The sequence below is a fragment of the Acanthopagrus latus genome, chromosome 11 (assembly GCF_904848185.1).
Source record: "Acanthopagrus latus isolate v.2019 chromosome 11, fAcaLat1.1, whole genome shotgun sequence".
In the NCBI taxonomy this organism is placed as follows: Eukaryota; Metazoa; Chordata; class Actinopteri; order Spariformes; family Sparidae; genus Acanthopagrus; species Acanthopagrus latus.
In genome coordinates, this window is record NC_051049.1 from 5,027,816 (window position 1) to 5,044,488 (window position 16,673).

Here is a 16,673-nt window from a genome sequence, read left to right on the forward strand (position 1 = left end):
AAAAATAACACTCGATGTAATCCACCATGCCTTGGCTCCGACTTCTCCCATTACTTAAGTTTCCGTGCTGCCTCAGCTCCCCCATCTCCAGTGAAGCGTTGGTGCGTGTGCCAGCATATGGTCAGTGCCACACAAAGGAGAGCGGGAGGCCATGAGTGGTGCGCCTCCACCCGTCTTTCATTACCTTTCTATCTCGCTGGCTCTGACCCCCTCTTCCTCCTCCTCCTCCTCCTCCTCCTCCTCTCTCCCCAGCAGCCATGCTGGCCAGCTGGCTGCCACTCGGGTGTCACTTTCCTGGCTCGGGTGGAGGCAATGAGTGCATGAGTTTTTGGTTATTGTATGAGAGTTGAGCATGAGAGGAGATGGTGACCTGCTGGGATCCAGAGAGCTCCAGGGAGCCTGCTCTGTGTGCCCACTCATAGCAGCCTGGGATGGTGCTTCATCGGGCCATCCAGGCGGCTCGAGCCGGGGATCTTGCAACCCTGAGGGAGCTTGCATCCTCTGGTCACCTCGAGCTTCCCATCACTGATGCTCAGGGTGCTGGCCCGGTGCACCACGCAGCGAGATGTGGACGCCTGGAGTGCCTGCAGTTCCTGGTGACCGAGCTGGGGCTGGCAGCTGACGCACGGGCCTCAAACGGGGCCACACCAGCGCACGATGCAGCAGCTACCGGCCACATCCGGGAGCTGCAGTGGCTGGCAGACGAAGGAGGCTGCAACATCGAGGTAAGTTTATCCACTGAGAGTAATCTCCACACACAAAGAGAGGGAGAAACTTATCCTGAGGGCTCGGATGCCTTGGAGACATGCCACACATGTCCAGGTTTCCGGATGATTTCTACCGACTCGTGTGAGTCTGAATTCAGCCGATGGCTTCAGATGATCGCCTAACTGATCTCAGGGTGAGGTTACATAACCGCAGTAGTAAAAAGGTACTGTGCACTACCTTCTTCACATGTATTACCAGCTCATTACATCATATGGTGTTGACTTACTGGGGATCCATTAGTGTTATGTAGCTGGTGTAATTATGTCCAGATGCTTAAAGGGAGCACCGAGCTATTAGTGTAGAGTCACGTCCACCTACAGTACAGCTCTTGTTTCTTAGAGTTATACAGGTCCATGTGATTGGGTTTGCAGAATCCTGCCTAAAATGAAAGAAACACATGTAATTCTTAATGGTCACCACCAAATGTATTTGGCCCTCCACTGCTGCAGCTTTGGAACAGGAGTGCACCTGTATAATAACTTGCACTGTATCCTCTGTATAAAACCCTTCTCTTACAACAAGCCTCTAATCTACCTGAGAAAAGTTAAACATTTCTGCTTCAAGCAGCATCTAAGTGTGATCTTTGTGGATGTTTCCAGGACAGGGACGCCGCCGGTGCCACTGCGCTCCACCTGGCAGCTCGGTTCGGCTGTGTGGAAGTCGTCAGGTGGCTGCTCTCCGTTGGCGGAGGGGCCCAGGTGGAGACCAACTGTCGAGCTGTACCTGCTCATTACTCTGCAGCCAGTGGAGACCTCACCTGTTTAAAACTTCTCATTCAGCAGGCACCAGGGTGAGCTCACAGTGGAACCCGATCATTCACAGATCATTTTTAGCTATGTTCCATGCTTTGTGTCGGTCCGTCCACCACTCTGACCCGCACTGAAGTGTGAACTTTTAGATGGATTAGTTGTAAATGAGATTTTGCAGAAACATTCAGGGTTTCCAGAGGATGAATCCTCAACATTTCAGTGAACCTCTGGCTCCTCCTCTGGTGCCACCCGTGATCCTCTGACCTTTCCTCTACCATGACATTAACTTTTTATTGAAATATCTCAACAACTCTGAAATTTTTTGCACACATTCTTCAACTATAGTCACTTTGTTGATCAGACTCTTCATGTAGCAACATAATCTCACGACATTCTCATCCGCCTCAGCTGTACTTTGTGTTTAAAGCTTGTTAGTAAATATTTGCATGCTTACACGTCAAGCTCACAAGGTCAACATGGCAGAATTATCATTGTAAGCATGTTTGCATGCTGATGTGAGCATTAAGTTTACGTGTAGCTGTGAGGCAAGTCAACTGAAATTACATATCTGTGTTCAACAAACACTAGAATGGCACTTAGTAGAGTGCATACCTCCACTAAGGCCCAACAGTCCTCTTGAATTCAATCAAACTGAATCCAGTATCATACTCTGCAGCCCTGTATCACTCTAAATTAAACCACCCATAAATGCTTAAACCTAATGTAACTACACCACATCAAATTCTACTTACATATAGACACCAACCACCTAAATTTGCTAAACAAAACAAACAAACTAAACTAAACTGTTAATAAAACACCTTATCTCTTACAATGTTAAAGAAAAAGAAAAAAAATCCTGGATCCATCCCTTAATCCAGATCTGCACCGAAAGTGAACAGGGTCTGTTCTGGACTGAGACCCCCTCCTCCATCTGTCCAGTAGTTTTTGTGTAATCCTGTTCACAAACCAACAAACAGACAGGTGATAACTTATCTCCCGTGACAGTGGACTGACTAACACCACTTGGAGTAGCAGAAGGACATTTCGCCCAATTTATCCAATACTATTCATCACCCTCGTCTATTTAAACTGCTCATCTGCTACTTTACTAACTAACATCTATTTCAGATTTTATCTATAACTTAAAGCTCACTATTTCGGCTGTTTATCCATTACGTTCAGCTAATTTTTTCCATAATTTACTTTCAGCAAACTTTTTCAAAGTTATGTATTAGTTGTAGAAAACCAACTCAACTGTTTAGGTGTTGTAGCCTAAGTTCGGCTGTTTATCCATTACACCAACTCATTACTTTTAGCTGCACCGCATCATAAGGCCGACAACACTTTACAATCATCACCATAGTGAGAGTAACTGCACAGATCTCCAGATAACCTGACAGATGACGTAAGTTGCACTGAGTTCAATAGTTCAGCACAAACATTGTTATTTATCACACTGAACTTTATTAGTTTGATTCAACAAAGACAGATTTGCGGACACAGACTTTGTGTCTTAGTAAGATAAGGCACCTTACTGAGTCTTTCTGAGTAACTCAGATATTTAATCATTAACCATTATGATCAGGTTATGGTTATTAGAAACACTCAATATGACTTTGAAACGATATTTAAGCTTTGGGTGTTGGATGTAGGTTTCTTTGGTTGCAATCAGAATCTCCAATAAGTTATAATTTTAAACTCACATTTACAGGTGATGATGGGATGTCATCCAGTGATTAATCCCATTTTGACACATCTCATAATTAAACAAAAGGATTTATGGCATCAGACTACACCCATCTAGAGTGACAGTTCCAGGTGAGATGTCACCCCCCCCAGTTAAATCCTGTATCTGCTCCATCTCCTTAACCTGAGACTGTGGCACTTAGGAAGGAGCAGAGAAAGACATGTTGCTCTTCCTGCTTCATCTCCTTGTTACAGGACAGTATGACTGTCATTTGCATGATGTACGACAGGGTCACGCTATCCCATGTGACCATCGGTATCCTGTGAATTATACATGCTTAGACGCTGTCAGTCACATGTCATCCATGTGGGTTTTGAAGCAGTGTACAGTCAGTGTAGATTCAGCCTGTGATGGACAAGAACCAGAGAGCTTTTCCACCACTGTTAATAAAATCCTGAAGCCTTTGCATGGTTTTTCAATATCATAACTACATTCCTCGATGTGGTGGAGAATCATAAACACACAAACCAAACAAAGGAGAGTCATAACACTTAACAACAGTAGAATTATTGTATGTTTTTATAATTTACAGTATGAATTTCTAATATGTATGAGTATGAGTTTCTAATGTGCTCTGCATCTTTTGACTGTTATTACTAATAATAACCAGTGTTGTAAAAAGTACCTAAAAGTCATACTTGAGTAAAAGTAAAGATATTGTCTTAAAATGTGACTTGGGCAAGTAAAAGTTTTAAAGTATGTGATATTAAAAGTACTAAATTATCAAAAATACAAGTAAAAGTACATATGTACATATGTTTATTTGTATGTATACACCATGGGATCAGTTATCAGCCTGGGCAGTTATTGGATTTGATATTCTGCAAACCAGAATCAGAGTTTTGAGTTTGGTTTTTTTTTTGTTAGTGAGCTGAAACCAGCAAATGTTTGACACTGAAAAAATTAATTGACTATAAAAATGGTAACTCATTTTCTTTTGATCGTTTATCAACAGATTTGCATTTTAATGTTTCTCCACACATTATAATGTTTAGGTGCTACTGGATTAATCGTTTTCTTCATCATTTCTAAAAACACACACTGCTTTAAAACTCTGCCATCACTAAAGGCAGAGCATGAAAACACTTTGCATTGTGAAACATTTTGGGATACATTTTATCTCCATCTTATTTTTCAAGGCAGCTTCGTAAGATTATGACTGTAACAACCTAACTGTTGATTGTTTTGATTGAGCTGAAACCGTTATTGCCTTCATATCAAATGTGTACATTGCATCTGGCAGAACGCTGATATTGGTCCCAATACTGACGATGTATTTTCAAGCATTTCATCGCTGATACTTGTAACTTAACCTGGTGTTCTCGATGTGTGTTGGAGCACAGGTGTGTGAACCACCAGACGGTCCTCGGTGCCACCCCGCTCTATCTGGCCTGCCAGGAAGGGCACCTGCACGTTGTGGAGTACCTCGTGAATGACTGTGGTGCTGACGTCCACCTTCGGGCCCACGACGGCATGACCTGCCTGCATGCTGCTGCTCACATGGGCCACCAAGCTGTCGTGTTGTGGCTGGTCAGTCGAGAATCTCAACAGTTGACCCTCAATATCTGGATGTTTTGTGAGTCCCTATTTAGACCCTTTTTTTTATGAACCCTACACAGGTGACGTGCACTGATGTCAGCCTGTCCTGCCAGGACAGAGATGGAGCGACTGCTCTGCACTTTGCTGCCAGCAGAGGGCACTATTGTATCTTGGAGCGGCTGCTGCACATGGGTTCAAAGGTCATCAAGGATTTCTGGGGAGGCACCCCGCTGCATGATGCTGCAGAGAACGGAGAGCTGGAGGTTGGATGCAACTTCTGTCCTTTCGTTTTCTTCTTCTTCTTCTTCTTTTTTTTCTTTTTTTTTTGTCTAATCTGACATATGAACTGAACTGCATTCATAATTGCTGTTAGTTGATTCACAACATTCTTCTATTCTTTATCTCAGTGCTGCAAACTCCTGCTGGCCAATCAGGCGAATCCTGCAGACCAAGATATTGACGGGCTCACGGCAGCAGACTTGGCAGAGTACAACGGACACCATGAATGTGCCAGATATCTTTATGCCATGGAGAGAAACGTAAGCTCTCTCTCTCAACTACTGCACTTTGTTTTATTTTACACGTTTTCCTGCTCTGTGTCTTCTCTTTGCGTCAGTCCTGCCCAGCTGTTTACTTTGGCATGAAAATCAAAGCTAGTTTGGGGTCAACAGAAAACATCTGGAAGACCTCGCAACCTCGGTGAATCATCTTTTTAATTTGTGACATGTATTTCGTGCAGGTCAGGCCTGTCCTTCCGCGGCACTCTTCTCTCCCACTCAGCCTGATTGCTTTGCTCTCAGTTTAAGAGGTCCGGGAGAGTGGAGGATGATGGCTTTTGTGTTTAATAAGGCATTACATGCGATGATGCCATGCGTGCGGGAAGAGATTGTCCATTCTCAGTTTGCGGCCGAGGCCTCTTGGAGATTAGCTCTTTGCTTTGTGCAGAAAGCACGACACTCCTTAACGTGATTGATGAATATTTCAGTGTTAACACCTCTCTTGTGCTGGTGCTCAAGTCAGGAGGTCAGTGCAGTCAAAACTGGCCTGCGTTTCACTTTAACAGTCAGTTGATATCTTGATTTGTTTATTTTTCTTTGTCATAGCTACATAATAATTAGGTTTAAAAGGTTACAGTTGACACTGATACTGTAATCTGAGCACGCTCAGTTGATTTCAAACAGGAAACAGAGAATACTGTTAACTGGAAGAGCCTAAGGGGAACTCAGTCAGCAGACTTGTTGAACCTTAAAGCCTCACAGCTGTCCACCTGCAGCCCGTCGTTGTTTCTCCCATCACACTTCACTCGCCCCCTATAGCACAGACTACCCAGCGATGTACACAGAGCAAGGAAAGCTGTCGGTCAATAGAAGCAATGAATAAGTCAGCGGAGAAGAGCAGCACTCATACGTGAAGAGGAGGATGATAGGGAGGCAGCGAGGCGTTGCTGCCGAGCTCCCCCCTCAGAAATAATCCTCCCGTCAACAATGGGAGAGCTAATTAGCACAGGGGCCGCTGCGACGTCGAACGCAGCCGGAGCCGGCGCCAGCTAAGGGCCTATCAGTTACCCCTCTCCAGCGGCTCAGGTGCAGGGCCCAGGGGCTGAGGCCGTTATGAGATCCACAAGCTTAAGTTTCAGCGTTTTCACCATTCTGATGCCTGGAACCGGCAACTCTATCCCTCTGAGGACTTTGGAGAGCAGGATGTCACTGGCTTCAAACACACGTTTGATTGTGTGTCATGTCTTTTTCCAGGGACTCAGGAGTGCTATGATTGTCACCTCTGGATATTGTGTAATTGTCGGTAGCAGACAGAAAGATGTATCTTGTTTCTTGGCAGCGTATGAATCAGACTCACAAACACGAGGCTTGATGTAAACGAAAAGGGGTCATCTGATAGACGAGCCGAAATAGAAGTTAATTGGCTTGAAACCTCATAATATTTGGAGATCGGACCAAGAGATGTACAAGTAGACGTGTGTTAATTACATTCCCGTCGGTGTTTGAGGTTTGTAAACCTCTGCGTAGATCACAGGTTTCATCTGTTCTAAAGTGTCGGTCAGACAATCTCATTTCCGAGCAGCGACCTTAATGCGGAGAGCAGTGTGTTTGGCCTCTCCTCATGCTTGGATCGCTCACATCGAGGTCATTCAGTCGTTCAGCGCTGTCAACCGCTCTCCCTCATCTCCCATCTCAGGAACAGCTGCAATCAAATAAACAGTGCGTGGCGTGAGGTTTACTTCACACACATTTGTGTGGCTTTTTCCTGTCCATTCACAGCAATCAGGCCAAAGATACTGCAGTTTGAGGGAGGTATTTTTAGAATACCGTGGAGAGCGGAAACAAACTTGTCCAATTCATCAAGGTGTTTTTAGAACATTGTCCAAAGTTCAGCTTTGTTTTTCACAATGAGAAACAAAACACATGCTTTTAAAGCTTTTTGTATGTGCGCTGAAATATCTAATCAAAGCTCAGAATATCTTATCTTGATTATCACCAGAGGGCATCTGATGAACTTATTGTCTTTCACATCAGATCTCAGATCTGTTAATATGTTAAACCATATCTATTGTTCTAGCTGCCCCAAAGTAAGACTTCATTACTTTGGTGTTGTTATCAGAATCAATATTTGTCAATCCAACTGCCGGTAAAATAAATTGATTTGAAAGTTTGCTGCTTTGGCTGGGATGCAACATGCAATGCAACTAAACATGCAACTAAATTTATCAAGTACATGGAATGGAGTAAAAAGTACAAAACGAAGTGGAGTGGAAGTTTAAAGTAGTAGAAAATGGAAATACTCAAGTAATGTACCTCAAATTTGTAAATAAGTAATAATTATATACTTACCTGTACACTCCCTTAATACTCTTTACATATTCAGCTTTAAATGTATTCAGTTCCAGGGTGTTGGTGATTGAAAGAAAACTGCAACTATTTTGATTATCGACTACTCATTTAAGTGATTTTTTTAAGCTACAATCCCAGAAATAAACAATTATTTACTAATTTTTTCATCAGTCTCTTTAGGAAGTTGTGATGTTGCAAACGAAGTGAATTCTGCAACACAGTTTGTTTTTTTGTCCAATCACCACAACATTTCTGCAAATTGGCAATTGGCCGATTCTGTAACTTCCTGGAGCGATTGTCTTATTGTTGTGTCAAACCAGCTGTCGATAAGGCGATAAGTTCATATATCTATATTGTTACCAAGCACCTCAACAGTGATATTGTGACAATACTGTACAGATTACTATTGGTACTTTTACCAAAAATAAACACATTTTGGATATTTTCGACACAATCATCAGCAACATATGATATAATGACTAAGTGAATAAATACAAGTATTAGAACAAGTAGTGCAGCCTAGTAGGTTCAGTTAATGTATATCACTATCCATTATCTAAGATGATATTTACTGTCATATCATGAGAAATGACAGATTAATCAATAATTAAGCCCCAGATTTGCTTCTTTTTAATGCTTTTTAAATTATCTTTCTAACAAGGAGGCAGTGATTCATGGATTTTGATGAGTAAATATTCATGAGTAAAATTAATAAATTAGTGGATGATTTCAGTCATAAAATCCTGAAAAATGTGTCTTTAATTTTTCACAACACAACACTGTTGTTGTCAGCTTTTCCACATCCAGTCCAGCTGATCTATTCAAGCTTATGGTGTCACATTGTGTTTCCACTGTCACATTTTCTCCTCCCCACCCTCGCAATAAAAAAACAAAAAAACACTCCATTCAATTGTCCCAAGTGGAAAAAAGCGGCTGAACGCGCATGGATAAAATGTCTCTTTTCCAGCTGCTTTGACAAGTCTTCCGCTGATACCTCCCTTCGTGCAACAACATGCCCATTGGTTTGTCCGTGCATTAGTGACATTACCGGCCATCCTATCCTTTCCCTTAATTATTAACAGCATTCTCCGATCAGAGTTTATTGTTTATTGCCTGGCGGCCCTTGGCCACTGGCAGAGGATGCAGATGATGGTGTCAAACGAGTGGTTGGTGATCTTACGATAGTGTCACATCCTCAGCGGCGAGCGTCCGCCCCGGATACCTGACTGCACGAGTCGGTGCCTCTGGAGTTTCACTGTACGGTGAAGCCTCACCGGTGTGCGGTGGCAGAGTGTCTCAAGGTCAAGGTTGGTAAATTGTAGGTTTGTTTATTGATCACTTTCACTGTAAGTTGTTCTGTTTATGCTGCTCTTGCTTTTTTTTTTTTTTTTTACTCCTTTTTGTGCTTTGGTAAATTATTGTTCTTTCAGCATTTGCTCTTATGCAGTTACTGGACAGGCTGTGTAATTAGTTTTGTAATATGAAAGGAACATTTTGTAAAAGCTGGCAGATGTTTTGGCAGTGTTTCACCTATTTTCTGATCAGTAGTGGCCTCTTACGGTTAGGCATGACTAATACTCCTACCTCATGACCTTAATGTAGGTTCTCATTGTTGTTTTTGCAAATTGGATAAGAAATTTCTCGCTTTTTAAACAAAAAGAAAACTCTTTCACTGCTCTCGATATTGTTTTCTGATCCAGTAGTTGTTAAATGTTCCAACATTAAGTGGACAAAAATTGTTATTTGTCAGATGGATGCAATTAAAGCTGTAAATGTTGGCCAAAACATTGTCAGTCATCTTTTAGCCTCTCAAGCATTCACCTCCTTGCAGGAAACCTGAGAGTATTTTAACATGTGAGTGGACATGTATTTACACTATAGTGTTCTGTGTATAATGTACACCCGCTGTATACATTCCATGTTGCAATTTATCACCAGGAAGGTGAACATTTCACATGGAAGCAGGTTGTTTTGATGATTGATTTCAGAGCGCAGCATTACAAGACATGTTTTTTAAATACACACGCTGTTCCGAAATACTTCAACTCTCTCACGGCTCGACCCGCGGGGACCACAGATTACTGGTGCTGCATGCTCGACAATGAGACACCGCCGAGTAGCTGTTTCTTAACTCTTGGCTCCTAATCTGTAGTGATGGGGCTCTTTGTGCTCTTTGATAGAGAGAGAGAGTGGATCCAGGCCAGAACAGGGCTAGGCTATCTTATATCTGCGTGGCAATTGTGATGGGGTGCTGATGAAAACCAAATGCTCTCTGGCCACTGGGTCTAATTAAACACGCACACACACAGGACCGGTTCATCATAGCTTTTAGGACATTGAACTGTTACGAGAAGGGTCACAAAGGCTCCCCCTCCCCTTTTCCCAGCTCCCCTTGTTTATCTATTTATGGATTGCACAACTTCGGGGAAGTTTATTCCTCCTGCCTGAGCAGTGTCACAGCATATTTCGTGCTGTTCGACTTCAAAGTGCCGTGCGAGAGGAAACGGCAAGGACCACCACACGGACGCAAAGCACAACAGCATGCAGCAGCGTATTAGGGCTGCCTTTGATGTTTTGGTTACTAATAATGTCCTCGGAGAGCTGAATTTGATATGCATTCTGCATGGAGTGCATTAAGACAACGTAGGTTCATTAAAGGGGATCTAAATGTTTCCATACATCCTACATCCTCCCTGGGGTGGTGTGAAACGCTGCCAATTATTCCAGGTTGCTTGCTATACCATGTGTTTGTTTTGTTCCTTTGTCTTTCATGGTTGAATGACTTCAGGCACTAAAATGTTTTGATACCCTAAATCTAGACATGCTAATTAATTCCATTTAGTCTGTTTATTCCTGATTATGAAATTAAAGTATAGTTTCCTAATACTCATTTTTGATAGCCAATGAAAACAAGGCCGACCTAATTCTTGCTTCCATGTCGAACCTATATACTTGATTTGAACTGATTAGTTGTCCCAGATGAAAACTACCTTTACACTGCATGTCGTGCTGACCTGTGGAGAACAATCCAGCTGAACCTTCTATTAAGATAATTATAATGATCTATTAAACTGCTCAAATGTAAATGTCTATCTCCCACAAACTGTAACTGATCTTGTTCTACCTTACAGTACCGTCCTACCGCTCGGCAGAACCAAATACATGTCACTTGCTTTTACAATTACCTGCAGTACTTCTGTTGAGTGAGAAATATTGGTTATTTGACAACTGAAAGAGAAATCCTCATCCTTGTGTAATTATTTCCCTGTACAACAGCCAAGAAATGACACTTTTTAACACATTAGATGTCAAATATCTATAGCTCGCCCTCGTCAGGGTCAGAAAGGCAGGGGGTCAAAATGAGTTCAACAATTTTAAGAGAAGCTATGAAAGACAACTGTTTTACTGAGTGCTCCTGAGCCCATGTGTTAATATCATTTGAGTAAGAATATATATATTTTTAAAGCGAAAAATGAACAGCAGGAGACATTACAAGCAGACAAGGAGCTTAAACAAGAGGCCAAACAAAAAAAAAAAGCAAGACGGATTAAGCAGAGGAAGTCTGCACAAATGGGTCTTTAGCTGCTTTTTAAAGGTGTCATTAGTGTCCACGTCATAAAACAACAACAACAACAACATGCATCAGAGTATCACAGTGTCGGAGCTGCCAACTCAGAAGCACAGTCTCCTTTCCCTGATCCCTGATCAGAGCACCTCAGAGTCCTGCTATTATATGGCACCAGTAGCTCTTAAGTGCAGGCGCGTGTCTGATCATGTAAGGCTCTCAATGTGGTTACAAGGATCTTGAATTTGATTCTGAACTGATGAGCAGCCAGTATAAACATGTGGACTGGTGTAACATTGGATCTTTTGGCAGACTTGGTTAGAAGCTTAGCAGCAGCATTTTGTACCTCTCGTAAGTGTTTTTTGTAAAAAGAGCTTCACAATATTACGATGTATACATATACCATATATATGTGGTGAACCTCGTCCCCTCTGTGCTCATAAGTGACTGAACCTTCAAGGATGCCTCTTTCATACCAAGTCATGATACTATCACCAGTTACCAATGAACCTGTTCACCTGTGGGACGTTCCACACACATTTTCACTGTCTTTCGATTGCTCCTGTCCCAACCTGTTTGAAAAATGTTACTGGTATCAAATTCAGAACAGGCATATATTTACAAATATCAGTGTTGATGAGGTAAAACATGGAACGCACTGTCTTTGTTCTGTTTTTCAAGGATTAGCGAATTATCACACTCTGTTTTATTTATGTCATACACGGCATTGCAACTTCTTTGGAATTAGGATTGTACTGAAATCCCTCATTTATGCAAGAAATGATGGTTTCCCTGTTGTCCCATTTGCTGTTTTCTCCAGTAATTTGATGCCAGTGTCAAATGAAATGCCTGGTCTGCAAAACACGCACTGAGTTCAGATGTCACTTGAGAGTCTGCTGCTTATTACAGTCTTAATCTTGTTCTCACTGGAAAGACATCTGATTCTGCTGTGTGTCAGCTTGTTCGCTGTGTGAAAACATGCAGAGTTGCAAAACTTCTGACTCCATAATCAGTATAAACTCACATGTGAAGACACACAAGGTCTGTTACTTGTTATTTTTCTAAAAAACACAGATGTAATGCGTGTAGGGGAAGCATTTGTGAAGTGGGGTAGGGGGGGGGTTAAACTGTGTGATTGTAGAATTTCGTGCAACCCCAACCTTACAATTTTGACCGTAGGTTTTATGATATTTGGTCATCAGAAGTCTAACAGGATCGTATGTGATTGTGATATTTGCAGACAGCCTGTGCGGATAAGCCCATCGAGGTGACAGCTCCAGTGGAGGAGGGAGTGAAGGTGAAGCCGGCTGTGTCGTTGCAGCGCAGCAGGGAGGATTACTACGGCAGCCTGAGTGACACATGCAGGGACAGTTACAGCAGTGACACACCCATGGATAGTCTAAAGGTAACACTGAGTTTCTTCACCACGTTTTCCATTCTTCATTTCCTGTTATTGCCGAAAGCAACTCGCCCATGTCTCTCAATCAGCAACCTGAGAGTGAGGAGTCCCCGCAGGCGAGATACCCTGCACCTCCTTTACCGTCTGCTCCATCCGACCCCGCCCAGCCGGAGAAAACAACTGTCAGCAGGATAGAGCAGGTTCAAATCGCAGCATCCGGTGAGAAAAAACATCCGTTCATCTACTCTAATCACTCTTTTTCCAAAGCAAAGCAACAAACTGTCACTCTTTTGAAATGGAAGTCCCTGCTCAGTGATAAAAAGATTATGATTTGTTGTTCAGTTATCAGAGGTTTCAATCAGACCAAAGCCCCTGCAAGTGAGATAACCGTCTCCGATGATAAGACGACGGAGCCTGATTCAAACTTCCTGGGCGGGAGGAAACTTCTCGGCAACATGAAGTCCATTCAGTCCCTCAAACAGTCCGGGCTGTCCGGCGTCTTCACCGGACAAGCAGTAAGTGCAAAAAAAAAAGCATTCTCATTTTCTAAATCCTTCCCTTTCTTTAGCTTAAAATTCTGTGTGTGTGCAGAACAAGATGGTGGTCCTGCCCACCGAGGAGGCCAACCTGTCGGACATCGACTACCTGGTGCCCACTCACGACGAGAGAGGCCGTCCCATCGCTGAGTGGAAGAGGCAAGTCATGGTGAGACAGCTGCAGGCCAGGCTGCTCGACGAGGAGGCTCAGAGGAGGAAGGTAATGTCCCTCCCAAAGATTTTTTGTTTTTGTCATGCACGCTATTCTGTTCCATATCAATGCAAATCCATTTCACAGGCAATGAGTGGAACACATTTCAGAGTCGAGAAAGCATCTTTGTAGCCAAATTAATGCCTCCAAGCCTTATTTTCATTTTGGGTTGAGTCTTTTGTCATGTAAATGTCGAGGCTGACTTGTGTTTAAACTCTGATGCAACCTTTTCACTGTTAACTCCTTCACTGACTCCTTGACTCATCCTGTACTTGAGTTGTCTGATAGAAAATGAAGCTTGTTTCTGCATCATCTTTCACCACAGTTTCAATTCAGGAGATGTTTTATTTGGATTTGGATTTTTCCAGATTAGCTGCTGTATTTTCCACTTTTCTGCACGAGCCGAAAGTCGACTGACAGAAATTGAATCTGCGACCATTTTGATAATTTATTCATCTTTCGCAGCCCTAAAAATAGTCAGTTACGTGTTCTACTGCCTGCTTTAAAGTCAAGTCCCCTTCTAAACTGATGCTTTTTTGAGCCTAACCAGACCACAATGAGCGAAGTGAAAATCGTGGTATGACTTTATGATGCTATTTTAAATCTGTATTACTGAATATTTTAAAAACACTTGAACATTTCATCGTCATTTACTTTTAATTGCATACAGCAAATCACTGAAGACATAACCCATTGCTAGTCAAGTCATAATTCTGAGGTTTGGATCGCAGTTTTACAGTATCATTACTCTTTCCCTCTCATGCCTCAGCCATTTGAAACGTTAAAAAAAAAACACTTAAAATATGACATCCTGTGTGTTTATCTGCCTGCTGTTTGCCTCCTCTCTTACAGGAAAATGGGAACAGATATGCCAAAGTCAGCTGGAGGTACTCCCAAGCCCACAATGCCATCCTGGGGCCCTCCGGTGAGCTGCTGGCTGAGGATGACCTCATCTATCTGGAGCAGCAGATTGCCAACGTCTCCATGCAGAGGAACTGTGAGGGCTACGAGCTGGAGCTGGCTCGTCTGGCTGAGGAGCTCAGGCACATCCTGCCAGCGCCGATCGTGAACATCACCGTCAACACGCAGTTCAGAAACTTCTCAAGTCAAGTTCCTCTGCCCGTGTGGTGCGGTCGCATCTCGGGCATCGTAAAGAGCATGTCTCTGCTCATGACCAACCTGACCGACCAGCCCTACTGCAAGATGCCCAACACCGAGCTGATCACTGTGTTCTCTCAGACGCCAGACAGGCAGAACTCCACCAGGGGACGCAGGGAGAGTATAGAGGATGAAATCCACCAGTTCGGAGTGTCTGTAAGGACTCTGAAGTCTAATTTTGAGACACAGAACTCACCTTTGTCAGATGAGCCTGAGGAGGCCGTCCTGTTGAGTTCCTCCACACCGCTCGAGGCCACAGAGTTGGACAAACAGCCCAAAGCGTCGACTCGGTCCCCAGAAACAGATCAGAACAGTGACTCGGGCATTGACTATGATGAAAATGTTCCCAACATTCTCGAGACCACCAGCCTCAGGAAGGAGCGTATAGTCGTGCTCTTCTTGGGTCACTGGAAGAAATCTGCCTACACTGTGGCGCTGAAGAGCAAGGACGCAGCCGAGAGGAAAATGAGTGCTGGAAACACGGGGATTGGTGACAAATCCGGGCCCGAACGCATTATGAACAGTTCTCTGGGACATTTCTTCAAGCAGAGGAGTGCTGTCAACAAGATGCTGGGCAACTGGAGGAACATGATCTCCAGTGTCCCCTCCAGACAGATACGCAGGTAAACCCACCTGAAATACTCACATTATGCCAGTTTTGTATCTCGATAATTCACCCCAAGGATGATCGGTGATTTTGTCAAATTACCCAAAGTTGTACAATAGCAGACAAACACAAATCTCAAGGAAAGAACCAACAATGCACACTTTTGTCCACAGGAGCTGCCAGAATCAACACAAAAGGAACGTTTTTTGTAGCTGCTTTGAATTTGTAAATTAATATCTACTGAACAGTATTAAAGTTTTGGTTTGAATGCTGCTGAAAAAAGTCACTCACCAGAGAAAAGTAACCAGGCCGTGTTGTCCACAGGCTCCACAGGCAGCAGGCCCTCTACTCCCCGGAGCAGTTCCTGCCTCGTCTGGGCGGCGTGCCGGTGGAGTACGACAACCTGACCCTGGATCTGTTCATGCTGGGCTACTTTCACATCCTGGAGTTGGAGCTGCCGGTGGACGAACGCAAAATGAGGCACCTGCTGTGTTTTGAGGTGTTCGACCACGTGGGGAGCTTTCCCTGGGAGCTGGTCAGGGACTTCCACAAGGCCGTCATACAGGACATCGAGGCCGGGAACCGCGAGTGGAAGGACGGCTTCGAGGACATTAAAGTGAAGTTCTTCGGTAACGCTGTGAGTCAGTCGGAAAGCACAGTTGAGGTGGTGAAACACAGCCTCCCGGAGGTTAGACAGGTCCCTAAAGTCATCGTGCAGACACCCACGCCTGATGAGGGGGTGCTCCACTGTGGAACTGACATCACCAGTTTCAGCAACGAAGAAATCTGTAAATACATCGACCGAAGCTTTGCTTTTTGGAAAGAGAAGGAGGCAGAGATTTTTGATTTTGAGTAGATGCTGGTGTCATCCTTTTGATATTTTTGTATTGTTTGTAGTTAGATGTCATTAGGGCTGGGTATCAAACCTAAAATATGTTTGAATTGAAGTGGTGATTGTCAACTACAAAATACCGAAAGCTAGCGCAGCCAGATTCTCAGCCTTGTTTACTTATTTGATCAGATGTTGCCTGATTTGAATTAGAATTTTGTTAATTTTATACTGTATTTAATTGTGTTAAAACATTCAACTTTAATGCATTTCAGATGTTTGGACTTAGTTGATAAGTTTTGAAAAGATTTTATAAAATTTTGTACAGCGATATAAGACATTCAGTAGATATTTTGGTATTATTTTTCAAACTCAGGTATAAACTTGGCAGCAAATTTCATAGCATACCCAGCCCTATTACAAAATCCAGAGTGCCTAGACTACTCGTGTGTTTTCTGAGTCAACGTCTTTGTTTTGAGATTTTTTTTTATGTGGTAAGAAAGCAGTTAATTGTTAATAATCATAATACAGCATGGAATCCAATATCTGGCAGAAATAGGACCAGTTCTGGCGTTATCACAAAATAAATAATTACACAGATTCGTGTGTAAGCACATTTCTTGTAAGGCTGACCATGATTTTTCATTCATTATCTTGTTGTAACGACTGATGTGACATCTTCTTTTCATGTATTATCCATCAAACCCAACATATCT

The 16,673-nt window shown here is 43.1% G+C and overlaps 1 protein-coding gene across 1 annotated transcript; it reads left to right on the top strand.

Annotated features, from left to right (window-relative positions):
• Positions 1–14: 14 nt before the first annotated feature.
• LOC119028893 (espin-like protein) lies at positions 15–16,557 on the top strand. The gene is made up of 11 exons (XM_037115327.1): positions 15–725; positions 1,368–1,558; positions 4,611–4,797; positions 4,887–5,069; positions 5,214–5,345; positions 12,458–12,622; positions 12,706–12,835; positions 12,959–13,131; positions 13,208–13,372; positions 14,216–15,144; positions 15,453–16,557. Exons 1-11 carry the CDS (start codon positions 432–434, stop codon positions 15,982–15,984), a joined length of 3,081 nt encoding a protein of 1,026 aa, XP_036971222.1. The 5' UTR covers positions 15–431; the 3' UTR covers positions 15,985–16,557.
• Positions 16,558–16,673: the final 116 nt, after the last annotated feature.